The sequence below is a fragment of the Mesitornis unicolor genome, unplaced genomic scaffold (genome assembly GCF_000695765.1).
Source record: "Mesitornis unicolor isolate BGI_N332 unplaced genomic scaffold, ASM69576v1 scaffold9120, whole genome shotgun sequence".
Lineage (NCBI taxonomy): Eukaryota > Metazoa > Chordata > Aves > Mesitornithiformes > Mesitornithidae > Mesitornis > Mesitornis unicolor.
In genome coordinates this window covers 568-17,261 of record NW_010158931.1, presented here as the reverse complement: position 1 = coordinate 17,261, position 16,694 = coordinate 568, and the positions used below count along the sequence as shown (strand labels likewise).

Genomic DNA, 16,694 nt, shown 5'->3' with positions numbered 1-16,694 from the left:
AATGATGACCGTATTATTGTAACAGAGTGCTCTTCCAGCCCGTTAAGGGAAGGTGTGAACAGCTGGGTTTGTGCACATAAACATATACAATTAATTTTAAATTAGGTATAAAAGAGGTTAAATGTAATGTTTAAGGGCTTGGGGGTTATTTTTCCATGATATTCTTTAGTTAGCTTGTGGTGCAGTAATCGCTCTGGTAATATTTTGTTCCTTTCTCTCTGTTCTTAAACCCAGCTGTCTGCCAGCCAGTGATTCATTCCGCAGGGACGTGGGGAAAGCAGTGGAAAATCTAATTCCGCCGTTATTGTACAGTGTGTTGGACAGAGCAGATAAACAGGTAAAGTGTGTTTCTTTGGGGTTTCTTTTGTGGACTGCATTTCTCTTAGAGAGCTGAAACACGCCTACATCATGACCAGCTCTTCTCTTTCAAGTAGACCTTTAGGATCAGTTCTTTTCCCAGAGAAAAGGAGCCATTTCCGTGCTGTTTGGTCTGGTTCACTGAGTGCTGTATCTTCAGCTCATTGCAGTTCAAATGCTGACAGTTTTAGAATACACATATATAAAATATCCCAAACATGAACATATTTAGAACAAACCCAAATATACATAAAACCCCACTTTTTTCCTGTCCCCTAAACCTGTGACTCATTTGTAACTAACCACAGTTTCATATTCATTATTTATTCTTTCTTTTGTAAGAAAGATAAGGCATAAAGAAGCTAGTTTGTGTTCTGCTTTTGAAAGGTACAGTGGATTGTGTGGGGGAGGTAAATGTTGAGGTTAGTACCTGGTTTGCGTGTGTTCTGAAGCTGTTAATCTGTTTGTTTTAACAGCTGCTCATATGTCCTCCAGTTACTCGATTCTTCTATGGCCATAGGGAGTTCTCCTATAAGCTGTTAATCCAAGGGGACTCCTCAGGGAGGCTGTGCATTTGGAGTGTGCCTGATGCTCTCGAACAACAGGACAGCGCTAAAGGTACACCTCATTAATGGTTTTTGCTGGGTAATGGGGTTAAACTTGGAGATCTTCTCAGAAAAGCATATATTTATATATGTATATATATTTATTTTTAAATCCTTCACTTATTTTTCCTTCGCTTTCTCTTTACCCAGGACTGCCGACAACAACTTCAGTGTCCCTCCAGGAAGCCTTTGACAAGCTTACCCCTCGCCCCGCGGGCATTATAGACCAACTGAGCTTGATACCAAACCTCAACGAGCCGCTGAAGGTGACGGCCAGCGTGTACATCCCCGCGCACGGGCGCCTGGTCTGCGGCCGGGAGGACGGCAGCATCGTCATCGTGCCGGCCACGCAGACCGCCATCGTGCAGCTGCTGCAGGGAGAGCACATGCTCAGGAGAGGTGCGTGTGTAGGCATTGACAGGCGCGTTCCTTCAGCATTGCTCCTGAGTTTTGGGGGTGCAAAGACCTGGTGGGAACATCTCCTGTCTCATCCAGAACAGCTCTGGGCGCTGCGTTCAGCTGGGATGTGGGTACGCCTGGGGAAGTTACCACATCTGAAAGGGAGATGAGTGTCACAGGTTGCCTGCTGTGGTGTACTTTGGTTCCAGATCGTGGTGTTTTAATAGTTTGGTGATCGCAGCTGCAGAACAAATATTTGGGTTGGGATTGTTACAAACGTTGGTAAATGTGAAGACTCGTGAATATTTTTCTGTGAATGTAGGTGGGAGCTGGTCAGTTCTGTCCAAGGCTGGTGGCTGTGCTGTTGCCTTTAGATAACTGGTTTGCTTTATACAGAAGTGGTTTGTTTATTTTTCTCAATGTGAAGTTGATACGTTATTCCACAAATAAGGCTTGGTGGTTCCTACCCTCATGAAAACACACAAGTGCCCATATGTATTCTACACGAGGTGTGCTGTGCCTGCTGGAAAGGATGATCACAGAGGGGGAAAAACTTCTACCACATCGTGCAGACGTTACACACACCACTTGATTCTGGCAGTTAATTTACTGGGCCCGTTCTGTCACATTTGCTGTATAAAAAGGCGGTTTTTCTAAGCATCTTTTGCCCTAGTGAAATCATTCTCATTCTTCTTAATGCGTCTGATCTCAGTGAACAGAAGACTCGCCGTTCTTTTTGTGCTCACAAATTGTTTTGCATTTTAAAGTTAAATTCGATGTCATTGACCTGTTCTGCACAATTTGTTGTTTTGCTCAAGAACAGTGCTTTGGATTAACTCTTCTATTGAATCACATTTCTCTCTCTCTCTTTTTCCTCTTTTCTTCCCCCCTTTCCTATGTCTCAGGTTGGCCACCTCACCGCACGCTCCGAGGCCACCGCAACAAAATTACGTGTTTGCTGTATCCTCACCAGGTTTCCTCTCGGTATGACCAAAGGTATCTGATCTCAGGTGGTGTGGATTTCTCAGTCATCATATGGGATATATTTTCTGGAGAGATGAAACATATCTTCTGTGTGCATGGTGGAGAAATTACGCAGCTGCTAGTTCCACCTGAAAACTGTAGCGTAAGTTTGACCTAATACATCTGATAATGTGTCTCACACTTCCCATAAATGGTGCAGCTCCGCAAGTCCTCGAGTGTGTAAATATCATATGAAATACAGAAGATTTAGCGCTGGCCCAGTGTATAGCTCTTGCAGACACTTAAAGAGTTTAATTGCTCTGTTAATCTTGGTTTTGCTCCCGTCATGTTTTAGCTCAGTGAAGGATTAAAACCAATGGGAACACTGGCTATTAAAGCTGAGCTAGCTAAGGAAATGCTTGGCATTTTACCGTGTACAGCTTTAACAGTGGGAGAGGATTCCCGCACCACAGAAGCAGCCTTTGTGGATGTGATGGGCAGCCATTCCCACTGGTTGGTCCATGGGCTCTAAGGACAATTTTGTCTGTCTTAACTTGGATGAGTAGGAAGAATTTAATGAATAAAATCACATTGATTTTACTTGAAAACCGTGGCCTCTCTTTTTGGCTCGACAAAGCAGGTTCTAGTACCAGTTTGCTCTTCATGCAAGAGCTTGGATTCAAGAGAATCTCTGCAAGTGCAATTCTGTTTCTAGTGACCTCTGAGTTTAGCCATAGACTTCTGTGCCTGGTTTTGGTTTGTGAAGCAGGTTGTTGATCACTGCATGGTCCAATGAAGAAGAGGTTATTAAATGCAAACTCTCTGCATGATGATTAAGATTTATTTTCCTTTTTTCCCCTTTTCTCAGGCCAGAGTCCAGCACTGTATCTGCTCCGTTGCCAGCGACCACTCAGTGGGTCTTCTGAGCCTGCGGGAGAAGAAATGCATCATGCTGGCATCCCGGCACCTTTTCCCTATCCAGGTCATCAAGTGGAGGCCTTCTGATGACTACCTGGTGGTGGGGTGTTCGGATGGCTCCGTGTACGTCTGGCAGATGGATACTGGTACGGTTCTGTTCAGAGATGTTGAGTGAACATTTATATATGTATTTATATATAAATATGTATGTATTTGGTGATAATTCTGTATAAGTTGCACCTGAGAGGAGAGTTAAAGTATTTTTGCATGTAGGTGTTTAAAGGTGCTGAGCAGAGCAGTCATCGCTCTGGTCAGCCCAGAATCACACTTTGGGTTTTCTAAACTGGTCTTGATTTCTGCTAATATGGGGTTTTTTTTCCTTACACACTTCAACTTCATGGAACCATAGGAAAATTCCCTCCCTTTAGGAATATTAGTTCACAAATAGCTGTTAACGCAATGGAAACTTTGATGTTGTGTCCTGTGGTATAAATTAATTTCTCCCACTGTGTCACTGGTGATAGTTTGGACATCCTGAGTTGTTTCTGCCTAAGCTCAGGCTTTTGAAAATGTTCTCTCCAGGTGCGCTGGACAGGTGTGTGATGGGGATCACGGCGGTGGAGATCCTGAATGCCTGTGACGAGGCGGTCCCGGCGGCAGTGGACTCGCTGAGCCACCCGGCCGTCAACCTGAAGCAGGCCATGACCCGGCGCAGCCTGGCTGCTCTCAAAAACGTGGCGCACCAGAAGCTGCAGACCCTCGCTACCAACCTGCTCGCCTCCGAAGCCTCTGACAAGGTCAGTGGCCTTTCCGTTGGCCTGGTCTTAATGCACTACCTGAAACTTGTGTTTCCCTGTCCCTGCCGCAGTCTGGGCTGTGACCAGTGGAGAGCAGCAGAGCTCTGCTCCCACGGCCGCTTGGCTCTTGCGTTTCTTCAGGTATTTTGCTGCCTTCCCTTATATTCTGTTGGGAAAATAAATAAGCAAGCCAAATATTAGCAGCCTGAGATTATGAGTTTGCACATGAAATAAAGTATCAGTGGTAGAAAAATGAAGATTGCAGTCTCAAACAGGACTAACCCAGTGGATCACTTTAGGTAAGTGCACGTTCTGCGTGTCACATTTCGACAGGATTAAAGGAGCCGTTTCTTACCCTGGTTTTCCCCTGGGCCTCGTGTATTTTTGGAGGGGAGAGGTTGTTCTTGAGCCAGGAGAAATGAATTGTGGAGGAGCTGCGGCTGCATCATGGGCTGCTCTTGACGGCAGCTCAGGGCCCGTCGGTCTCCAAATGTAAAGCTGTCGTGAAGCTTTGGAGAGGTCGCATTTTCCTCTGAAGGAGGAAAACGGGAAAGAAACGTGAACTGTCTTATCGAGAGAGCTCTGTGAATCTGGGAGGTGTCTGCAAGTGAGATGTCTGTATTTTAGGGGTGCGACACTTGATCACAAGTTTGACATTGTGCAAAGTGCTGTAGAATTCTTCAGTGATGCTTTATAACCTTTATCATGACGTGTGTCTGTGTGAGCTGTTTGATCCACAGCTTCCTGAATTAGTGAGTTGACTTTGTGAGAAGTGCTAAAGCAATCCAATCAACACTTCAACATCTTTTTTCCTTTTCTTGTCAGGGGAATTTACCCAAATATTCCCACAACTCCCTGATGGTTCAGGCCATAAAGACTAACCTAACCGATCCCGATATCCACGTGCTCTTCTTCGACGTGGAAGCCCTGATAATTCAGCTGCTGACCGAGGAGGCCTCCAGGCCCAACGCTGCCCTGGTTTCTCCGGAGAACCTGCAGAAAGCCTCTGGTGGCTCGGACAAGGGCGGCTCCTTCCTGGCGGGGAAGCGAGCGGCCGTCCTCTTCCAGCAGGTCAAGGAGACCATCAAAGAGAACATCAAGGAGCATCTGCTGGATGACGAAGATGAGGACGAAGAGTCGATCAGGCAGAGAAGAGAAGACGGCGACCCAGAATATCGCTCCAGCAAATCCAAGCCCTTAACTTTACTAGAATACAATCTGACCATGGATACGGCAAAGCTCTTCATGTCCTGCCTTCACGCCTGGGGCCTGAACTCGGTTCTAGACGAGCTTTGCCTCGACCGCCTTGGCATGCTGAAGCCCCACTGCTCGGTGTCCTTTGGCCTCCTGTCCCGAGGGGGCCACATGTCCCTGATGCTCCCTGGCTACAACCAGCCCCTGGGCAAGCCATCGCTGGGCCGGAAGATGTCGGTGACGGAGGGGCTGGGAAAGGGGACGTACGGCGTGTCCCGCGCCGTCACCACCCAGCACCTCCTGTCCGTCATCTCGCTGGCCAACACGCTGATGAGCATGACCAACGCCACTTTCATCGGGGACCACATGAAGAAAGGTCCGGCCAGGTACGGCAAACGCTTGAGCTTGTGATAACTTGTGTTTTAATACAGCATTTTATTTAATTTCGTTTTACTCTGGGGTATCACAGTATCTGGAGCAAATAACCTCTCTTTTTCCTCTTCCCCTATCCTCCTCCTGTTCTGTTTTATATGTTTTATGTTTAGGCCACCAAGACCAGGCACTCCTGAGATGGCCAGAGCGAAGGCGCCCCCTTCCATTTCAAGTCACGTAGCCCAAGGACAAATTAAACAAGGTAAAACCCCTTGCTGTGGAGCAGTTGACACTGAAGCCATCACCTCGCTATCAAGTGATACAGATACCGGTAGTGAAGGGTCCGTGGGCCTTTCCTCTCGTAAGGGCAATGGTTCAGTGCAAGGGACAGTTCCTGTACAAGGGTGTGCACAAGATTAGGGTGAATTTTCCACTGGAGTAGAGCAGAGCCGAGCCCAGAGCTTCCTCTGGGAAGGGACACACAGAAATGGTCCTGCTAGGGATGGAGGAGGAGGAGGAGGCGCCTTCCTGCTCCTTCTTGAAGTCAGAACCGCTGATTGGGGCAAATTAATGCCAGAAATAGGGTAAATGTGAGCCCAGCTGCATGCATGCACCGTAGGGCAGAAGAGGAAAGGTTTTTCTTATTTTCCATAATGTGTTTGGTTATTTTTTTAACTAAGCTATAGGGCAGATATCCTTCAGGACTCATTTGAAGTGTCTTGCAGTCATCTTTTCACTGTTACAACTTTGTCTTTCCAAGCTATGTGAAACTTGCAGTTTGTAGAATGACTGCGCTTTGCAGAACAGAAATACTTTATATCATCTTTAAAGATACAATCTTTATAATATGTACATGTATAATGTGTGTAATCTTTAAAGACGTACATTAAATGTGTCTTTAAGCTGTGGATCTGCTCTTGGTCAGCACAGCAGGTGACTCACACATCGCCTCCGTGGTTTGCTTCACTCACGTGCAGCAAGGGGGGCTGTTTATGTCTGGGGAGGAAACGTGTCCATCAGCGACACTGGTGTGTATTTATTCTTCTCCTGAATGTTAATTCACTGTGGCCTTTGGTTGGAAAGGGAGGTTCAGTTCCAGGAGCTTTTCCCATGATCAGGGGTGCAGCGTAAGTAGAGAAGTAGCAGTCAACAGCAACAGGCAGAAATCAGGAAATCGGGGCTCTTGTCTCTACAAGTGGGGCTTTTGGGTTTTGGTGTTTTGTGTGAGGTTTTGTTACAGCCGTGTACTTTTCCCCTTTGGAATACAGTTATTTGGAAGGTCAAGGTTTCTCAGAGGTGGTGTCTGTGTGGCACATTCAGTGCAAGGAAAAGCATTAGTCAGAGTGTTTTGTTTTTCAAGATGCGGTTCCATACTGGTTTTTCTTTCCCAAATAACAACTATACAACGTTTCTTAGAAACAGCTTAGCTAACTTTGGTGACAGACACACTTTAATTACCTGCTGGGAATGTTTATAACCTCATGAGAAGCAATTGATAAAAGTCCAGAACACGGACAAACCCCCCTGTCCCTAAATTGCCATCTCAGTGCGGTGGCACTCGGTGCCTGCGGTCACAAGTCCCTCAGCCCCTTACCTTGCTCGTAAATTCCCAGCGCTGTTATTCTTAGAAATCAATTAGAGCTGCAGTTAATGCCTGTTCTGACGCTCTTGATCTCCACCTCCCTGACCGGTGTTCAGCGCCGGGGCCAGCTGCTCCATGACAGCACCCATTGTAACCGCGCTGACCTTGGGAGAAGAGAAGAGAGTTTCCCCAAGCAGTCTCTTTTCACCAAAGAAATGGCTTTTTAATAACCCCAATGATCCCGAGAGGGGGTGTCGCTGATGGGCGCCGCTCGTCCTGTCACCGCACCCGTGCCGTGGTGGCGCAGCGGGGGCGCCAAGCACGGCACAAGTGGTTGTGCCGCAGATGTCCCATGAAGCAAACAGCCCGTTGGCAGGACAAGGAGGGAGGCTTTTCGGGAGCCTGAGCCCTTTGTTGCACTGCAACGGCATAAAAGAGGGGATTAACGGGAGGATGCTTGTGCACGACATACGGTAATTTGGTCATGGGCAGGAAGTGTTGGGCGGTGACCCGCGGGGCTCCGCGCTGACCCCGGGTCATGGGGGGAGTGTGTATGTGTGTGTGTGCCAGAAGGACCGCACGGCTTTTCATGTGATAATATGAAGTCAGGAAGCATTAGTGGGAGTAGTGGGACGTGTAGGGCTGCTTTTAAACTGCGTCTGCACCAAAAAATGCTGTGGTTTACAGCGTAAATGTCACGGGTGCCGCTTCGAGGAGCGCTTGAGCTCTGCTCCTCTGTATTTCCTTGCCCGTGGTCCTGCGCTGTACAGCTTGGGCGCTTAGCCCTTGGGGATGGGTGTACAATTATTTGAGTTTACAATTGTAACACATTTAAAATGAGCCTATATTAAGAAGAACCATCGGTAATAAGTTCTGTGGCATCTTGGGGGGACAGATGGGGCAGCCCAGGTTTAAAGGGGTTATTCCTGGAGGTTTTAATGAGCAGTACCAAATCTCAATAAGGGAAAAACACAAGAAGACGTAGCGAAACTCCTTGATTTAAAAGTCACAGTGAGCCCAGATCTAAATTCACACTTGTAACCGCTTTATTTGGGGTTCTTCTGTCTCCTCCCGAGGTGGAGTTTCTGTCAGCGTATCTGTGTCCCTGCAGCTGCATGTCTCCTGTCGCCGGCATCGCGCTTCCCGTCACCAGGTTTTTTCAGTTCTCTGCCCGCGGTTCCCCCGGCTCTGTTCTCATTCTGCACTGACACCGACTGTTTTTCAGAAGCCGCTCTCCTCACTCTGCTGGTTTTGTTCTCTCTTCCTCCTTTCCTCTGCCAGTCGCTCCCGCTGTCTCCTCCAGCGCTGAAGCTGGGCACTCTGCCTCTGACGCTGCTCCTCCTTTCCATTCCTGTTTCTTAGTCAACGAAGGTATCTCGCCTCTCTTTTCTATCTATACTTGTCTTTTACATTCGACCGATGTCCCTTATCATTGTTACGACTTTAATTTCAGCTGCCTAGGGACTTTTGGCTTTGCTGCTGTCTCGTGACAAGAAACCTCAGCCCCTTTTTAAGCAGGGAAAACGCCCGTACCCATGGGTAGTGAGAGAAGGAGCACAGGGCACGCGTGTTCATGCCTGTGCTGTGCTTTTCCGTGCTTCTTTTCAAATGAAACAACCAAAATCAACTCTGTGTCATGTAAACTTTCTTTTTGGTACTTGGGTTCGTGTTGGGATGATTTTTGTCCCAATAAATATTTATCAGTATTACGAAGGACGCCTTTCTGCCCAAAAGACTGGCACAAAACCCCCTTGTATCCCTGTAGGAAACTTGCTGGAAGTCAGAATTTTTATGCCCTCATTACTAAGCTATAAATTCTTGCTTTCATGCATCTCGAGCAGCACAAACAGCACTCGCTTCAATTGGAAATTCCTCTTTTAAATCCTTTAAGGAGAATGGACATAATGATTTCTCGTAGCACCATGAGGAGCTTTCCTAGTTACAATATTTAGATTGTTATGCTCAGCATTGCTGACAAGTTAAAGGTATAGATCTATATGCTCACCTGAAGCGTTTCTCCTCAAGGCACAATACTGAAAGAATTACTTTACAAGTGTTTTCACAAGCTCTGCTGCTTATCCTTGCTGGTTTCAACTGCACAGTGTTGCAGGCTCGTAGTATGGATGTACCTGAAGTAGTGAGATGTAGCTGGAAAGACGGGGCAGCAGACAAACACGGGCTTGTACGTATTTGGATACCTTTTAAAATGGGACAGAAAATTCCATGTAATCTTTCTGGTGGTCATTTATATGCCAAGTTTTCTGTAATTGAGTTGTATCGCGCTTGCATGTAGGGCTTGAAGTACCATTATAAGCACTGCTAATTATGAACAGAGCATCTAAATCTTTATATTTATCATGGGTATTGAGTATGTTCTGTGCTCTGTGACTTCACCCAGGAGAGCTCCTTGGTGAAGGTGGGGTGCAGCCCGTGGTGGGTGAACCCCGTGTACCCCTGCACACCAGGCCAGTGGCCGATGTGCATTTACTCAGTGGCATTTTGAACTTAAAACTGCGTCTGTGTGTGTCACGTTTATCACCTCGTGGTGGTGTTTTGTCAGGATGGAGCCAGCTGGCCGCTATGCACTGTGTGATGCTGCCCGACCTGCTGGGACTGGACAAGTTCAGGCCTCCGCTGCTGGAGATGCTGGCTCGCCGCTGGCAGGACCGCTGCCTGGAGGTGACTGTTGTCTTTTCCTGGCTACAGTTCCCCTTAGTACAAAACAATACGTCGTTATTTTCTGACACACATTCCGCTTTCTTACTGCAGATTCAGTAAGTTAACTTTCCAGTTCGCCTGCCGCAGTGTTGAAAAAATGATCGTGTCTAAATACATCTGTAGATATTTTCACCTTTAAAGAAACTGTGGGATTAAAGACTTCCATGGTTGCACTAAGAATCTCGTCAGGATTAAAATCCCCGCCCTGTGTTTTCCAAGAGGCTGCTGAGTCGCTGCATTTTTTTGGAGCGTGTGAGCGGTGGCCAGTAACTGGTTTGTCACCCGCGTGTGATAAATGAGTAGTGGGCCTTAACGCTCCACCTGTGCTGCTGTGGAAAAAACTTGCTGACTCTGCAGCTTTTCCAGCAGGTGAAACTGGGAATTCCCTTAACTGGGAATAGGGATTTTGCCACCCGATTGCCTGCCCTTTTCCTGGATGGGATACACTGCGAGGTGGCTTCCTGCCATTACTAATTTAATCATTAAAATTTATAAGCAACACGAATCCAGTTACTGGATATCCTTAGGTATCAGGGTAGCAGATTTGTATTTGTCCTCAATTTTTTATTTTACCTTGATCAAATCCTTGTGCGTTAAATCTTGTAGACCAAAAATACTGCGTTTGTTTGGGAACTCTTCATGTGGAGCAGGTGATATTAACGGAGGACAAAGAGTCCAAGTGCTGTAGAGAAGGGTGATCACAAATTGCTGGTAGAAAACGGGAATTTTGGTGGCTTTTCAGTGCCTCAGTGCATGTTTCCTGAGGGAGAATCCTGCCTCGGTGACTCTGACCCACAGCAGTGGGGAGAACCAAAGTCTTCTAAGAGCTCCCTTTGGTTTCCTGTAGAAGTTTGGGGTTTTTTCTTTTGTTCTTGCTAAATTATGCTGAAAAGGTACTGAGAAATATGTGAATTAGTCTGATATTCCCCTTGGCCTTGCAGGTGCGAGAAGCTGCCCAGGCCTTGCTGCTGGCAGAGCTGAGGCGGATCGAGCAGGCGGGTCGGAAGGAAACCATCGATGCGTGGGCTCCGTACTTACCGCAGTACATGGACAGCGTTATATCGCGTGAGTGCTGCTGTGAGAGACCTGAAAAGAACCTGGTGCTATAGATATTAAAAAAAAGGCATTTTATACACAAAATTACAAACAGTACTGCCAATCCAGGGGAAAGCTCTGGAGTTACACAGAAAAGTTTGGTTTATATTTGCTCTTAACTCGTAGGTGCTCATCTCTCTTAAAATGAGCTGCTCTTTCCTCTGAATGTGGTTTCTGTTCAGAGCAAGATGTCTATTAAGCAGCCATTGATTTTTGAGAGATGTGTCATAATCTCGTTAAATCTCAATTGAAGGCATAAATTTCGGGGAACACGGTGCGTTGAGGTGGTGTTGGGAGCTCGTTGGTGGGGACTAAGCTGTTGTTAATCACAGCCCTCGGCCGTGCAGCGTGTGCCTTGTTACGGGATGCTGTTGTGCAGTTAGGTGTGCAGCCAAGCAGGGCATAATAAGCACAAATATGTCGTGTATCCATCTCAAAGAGCCTCAGCTCACGTAGATAAGGTATTTGTGCCATTTTGGATGCTAGGCTGTATTTTTTAATTGATCCTCGTATGAGATCAGTTATGCTCAGGTTGTGGAGTGCAGCCATCGTTGCCCTTCAAGAAGAAAATATAAAATAGAGAAATCAGCTGAGCGTGGCTGCAGGAGCGACTTGAATGTAAATGTTCCACGTTGTGAGAGCACAGATATTGAAAACCTTTCAAATGGGTCACGACCAGCAAATTGGAATTAAGTTTTGGTATCGAGAGCATTGAAAACTCTGAGACTTACAGTTATGGAGTTTGTGGTTCTCCTGAATGACAGGGCTGAGGAAGTGTTTAATGGTGTTGCTGTCTGTGCACAGACACACTCTGAAGGGGAAGAAGAATTGGGATAGCAAAAAGGAGAAACAAAATACGCAGCTACAAAGGCTGGTGTTGTGGGTAAAGGGCACAGCGTATGTGATGTTAGGGGAGGTGTTAAAGGGGATAAGAATTACGTAGGATGGCCAAAATGGATGCAACGGACTTCTGAAAGTCTCTAGTTTTATGCTAGAAAGATAAGGAGAAGAAATATGAAAGATAAAGAAACATTGAGCCAGCACTGTGCCCACGTGGCCAGAAAAGCCAATGGTATCTTGGCCTGTATTCAAAACAGCGTGACCAGCAGGGCCAGGGAGGTGATCATCCCCCTGGACTCGGCACTGGTGAGGCCACACCTCGAGTGCTGTGTTCAGTTGTGGGCCCCTCACTAGAAGAAGGATGTGGAGATTGTGGAGCGTGTTCAGAGCAGAGCCACAAGGATGGGGAGGGCTCTGGAGAACAAGCCTGATGAGGAGCGGCTGAGGGAACTGGGCTTGTTTAGCCTGGAGAAGAGAAGGCTGAGGGGAGACCTCAGCACCACCTCCAACTGCCTCAAGGGAGCTTGGAGAGAGGTGGGTGCTGGGCTCTGCTCCCAGGTGATGGGGGATAGAACAAGGGGAAACGGCACCAAGCTGTGCCAAGGGAGGTTCAGGTCAGAGCTAAGGAGGAAGTTCTTTACTGAGAGGGTCGTCAGAAGCTGGCACAGGCTGCCCAGGGAGGTGGTGGAGTCCCCATCCCTGGATGTGTTTAAAGAGCGGGTAGATGAGGTACTTAAGGATATGGTTTAGGGGGTAGACAGGAGCGGTTGGACGTGATGATCTCAGAGGGCTTTTCCAACCGAGCAATTCTGTGAATCTGTGATTGCTTTGATTCCTTCATCCTCTATTTCTCCCAGTTTTGCCTCTTGATGTAGGGACATAAATGATCACCAGCACGCTTTTGTGTCCAGTATATGCTATTAATCTGCAGTAGTTGTTCAGTGCGTGATGTGGAAATGTGCTTCTCTGCCACACTCCCAGGTTGGTGTTAATTAAAACATGTAATCACCAGTAGGAGCTTGCTGCTGGTACAGGATACTTTGTCATACACGTTTGATTGGCTCTGGAATGCATCGGGTGTGCAGTGCCAGCAGAGGGGGGGGACCAGGTCTCTGTCTGATGTGGGCCATGGTAGTGGACACATGGATGTGTCTGTGGTGCTGAGAGTTTGACCTGCCAGGGTGGTGCAGGGTTGGCATTTTCAGGCTCCCCCCGGGAGGAAAACAGCTCAGCATTGAAGGCTTCATCTCCCTTCTGAGGAGCGGCTGAGGGAGCTGGGGCTCTTTAGTTTGCAGAAGAGGAGACTGAGGGGAGACCTCATTCAAGTTTATAAATATTTCAAGGGTGAGTGTCACGAGGATGGAGCCAGGCTCTTCTCGGTGACAAACAATGATAAGACAAGGGGTAATGGACACAAACTGGAACACAGGAGGTTCCACTTCAATTGGAGAAGAAACCTCTTCTCAGTCAGGGTAACAGAGCCCTGGCCCAGGCTGCCCAGAGAGGTTGTGGAGTCTCCTTCTCTGCAGACATTCAAAACCCGCCTGGACGCCTTCCTGTGTAACCTCATCTGGGTGTTCCTGCTCCGGCAGGGGGATTGGACTGGGTGAGCTTTGGAGGTCCCTTCCAGTCCCTGACGGTCTGGGATTCTGGGATTCTGTGTCTGCTAAGATTGTCACGCAGGTATTTGTCATGACCTTGTCTGCTCCTCGTTTTCACAGCACACCACGGCTCTGAAATGCTGCATGGGGTGTTTGCCCCGAGGTTTTTGGGTGGCATTCAGAAAGGGGAAGACACTGCTCCCTTTACCTGCGTATTTTCCAGAGCAAGAGTCGGACTGCAGAGTAAATTCTCTTTTCCACGGAGGTTTCTTTGCTGAGCAGTGTGTTTCTATTGGCTTCATTGCTTTGTGTTACCTGGGTCAGTGTAAACGTGTTCTTGGCCGGCTGCAAGGATGCTCTGGGGCTCTGCTCCCTGCACCAACCCCCGGGGACAGATGGATTTTAAATACGTGATGTTACTGCAGATAGGAAAACGGCTACTGGGGCTTCAACAGAACGATGTGCTTTAGGAAGTTTTATTTAAAGCCAGATTAATTGAGTAAAAGTTAATTAAACCTGCATCGATTTGAATGGGAGTTTTCATTGAGTAAGGAGAGTTTGATTGGACCCCAAAGGCTTTGCTGTTCCTGTGCGTGGTTGATCATCTTCCTCGTGCGAGGTTTGGCTTAAGAGAGCACGGAGAAGTAAGGACATAATTCTGTGCTGCAGCATTTTAATGCCCTAAATGAACAATGAGTTTAGGATGCTGTGGTAAACAGTAAATTGTCATAAAGGCCTACGTTTCTAATAGCAGTGCTTAATTTTCCAGTATTTTCTGATAATGTCACCTGGCTTATTCCAAATCCGTTCAGGGCTTTGTGGGATTTTCACCTCTAAAATGTGTTTCTGAGGCGCACAGACTTTGTAACTTTCTTTAACATGGTGCTATGTGGCAAAATTTGCTGTTCATTGTGGAGTTTCTGATAGCAACAGAGGCATCCCTGACCCAAACGGCTCGGAATAAGGGAAAATACAGAAGATGCTCACAGTGTGGAGAACATTTGTAGAGGACAGGTTTGTGAGAAGTCTGCATACAGTGCAAAGGGAAACCAGAAAACAGCGGCTCTTGGCTTTATCTGTGATTCATGGTGTTGCATTGCGCGGTTCAGAATATCAAAAGGTAGTTAGTGGGTGGTTTTTTCCTGATCTGAAGATGTTATGTACCAAACCAGTGACTCGTGTGTGTGTTTGGTGTTCCCTCCAGCCGGAGTGACCACAGAGGCCATGCAGAGCGGCACCGCCAGCCCCGACTCCCTGGGGACAGAGGCCAAGGTGCAGGAGGAGGAGCACGATCTGGTGGACGACGACATCGCGGCAGGTGAGCGGCGATACAGTGAATACGGTGGTTTTGGACACGGAGGGCGCTGTGCGGAGGAGATGGAGCGCTTTCTGCCAAAGAGCTGCTCTTCATGAGAAAGTGAAGCACTGAAACTGCTTGTGAAGTGTGTGCTGTTAGAAATGAAGTCATTCTAAAGCAGGAAGGATACACAGACAAAACCAGACTGTAGCTGCTCAACTATAACTACTATAATATTATGGTGTTACTCCTCAGTAGCACTGCACAGACAGAGGTTTACGTGGAGAATAAAACCTGCTGCTGGTAGGTGTTCATCAGCTGGAAAACTTAATCTTTTAACCTTTGCAATCTGTCAATATTCACAAATTGATTTTTGTGCATAATGAGGAGCATTTTGTAGGCAGTAACCATCCTTTAACTGGCCAAGTCAGAAGCGAGGAACATCGCTAGATTAACCCATACTCTAAGCTTAAAAGCAGCACTTTGATCACAATATTTGTCTGTGTTCGAGATGCAGCAGTGTAAGGGCATGGGTTGTGTTTCTGGTGATTTATCGTGTGTCTCACCGCACCGTCACCACTGTACCTGGAATTTGCAGACATTTTTAACCTCCAGATATATACATAATGCACATGCTATGCTTTTTTGGTGAAAATTTCAATAACACATCTCACTTCTGCACCACTTTGGATAGTTTCTGGTTTTAACCACTCTTCACTGCCAATCTGGGGGTGCAGATCAAGGGGCCCACCTGCCAGCACCCACCATGCAGCACGGTGGGGCGGGCCCCGGAGCCGCGCTGGTCCTGCTGGCTGCTTTTCAGGAGGTCAGACCCACCCTGAGCACCTTCCCAGCCCGGTCGCGTCCTGTTCTGTCTCTGCGGCCGCCACACAGAGATCAAAGCAGCTTGTAATTGGTGTTTGGTCACTGGTTGGAAAGCCATCTACCATATCGTGCACTGGCTATTGTGGGAAACGCCAGAGAAGTGAGGTGCTGGCATCTAAAGCAAACTTCATCCCTTTCAGATGCTAATTATGAACAGGGAGGAAATCACACGGCCTCATCTCTGTCCCTGGGTCTTCTCTGCTACAATTAAAAATGGGATGTGAATTCACAGGCAGGTTATTTAACACAGAAAAGTTAATTTTTAGTGGAGGTTTCGTGTGTACCACCAGGAGCTCTGAAGCAGCTTGAGAACTGTGTCTAGCAAGTAACTGTACGCCAGGGTAGCTGGAGTTTCTCAGCAAACGATGGAGGTTTTGTGTGTCTGAGCAGATGTGGGCATGCGGAGCAGCTGTCACCGTTAAATGCCATTGAGAGCTGCGGTCCCTGACATCTGCTCGGGGAAGCGCTGGTGCAGGGAACGGCTCGGGCTGGGGGCACGGGGGGTCCTCAGATTAAGAGGACCTGGGCTGGAAAAGCTGGCAGAATCACTTCCTGCCACCCCCGAGGGCAGCAAAGCCAGGAGCAAGTGACTTTGCACAGTTTAAAGTATTTACTTCGTCCATCAGGGATTCCAGTGAAACCAGTGTATTACAGGGAAGCCCTATTCGCATGCAGCACGGTTTGGAATAGACAGTGTTCAATATTGATTTCTAGGGTAGCACAAGGAGCAGTCTTCAACGTGCATTCGTCTACAGGTGCTGCTGTGTTTTGAACACAGCTCTCTTCATTTAGTTCTGTATGGTTTCCGATTCCTGTGCTCATTTGGTGCCACAGTTGCGTTTACAGGTACATTATTAGAAGTTATTTTACGTAATTATAGTTACAATATTAAAAGAACCAGACACGAGCAGTGGGTCCACAACATCTCATGCCTCCAGTTACGCTGCTGGGGCCTCGGGGACCCTTAGGTTCTGCAGAGCCTGTCCTGCGGGTGCTGTTTAATGGCATTTTATTCTCAACACAAGTATTTCTCCTGAAGATAGAGATCTGGTTTGAAACTTATAGCAGTTT

At 47.4% G+C, this 16,694-nt stretch overlaps 1 protein-coding gene across 1 annotated transcript; it reads left to right on the top strand.

Moving 5' to 3' along the window:
* Positions 1–234: 234 nt before the first annotated feature.
* Positions 235–14,759, top strand: WDR7 (WD repeat domain 7; the record flags this gene model as incomplete). Its single annotated transcript, XM_010185059.1, has 13 exons — positions 235–337; positions 834–975; positions 1,113–1,361; positions 2,267–2,487; positions 3,193–3,388; positions 3,825–4,039; positions 4,865–5,619; positions 5,779–5,867; positions 6,536–6,538; positions 8,469–8,558; positions 9,748–9,866; positions 10,847–10,970; positions 14,646–14,759. Coding segments are annotated over 13 exons (2,420 nt in total), but the record flags the coding sequence as incomplete, so codon positions are not given.
* Positions 14,760–16,694: the final 1,935 nt, after the last annotated feature.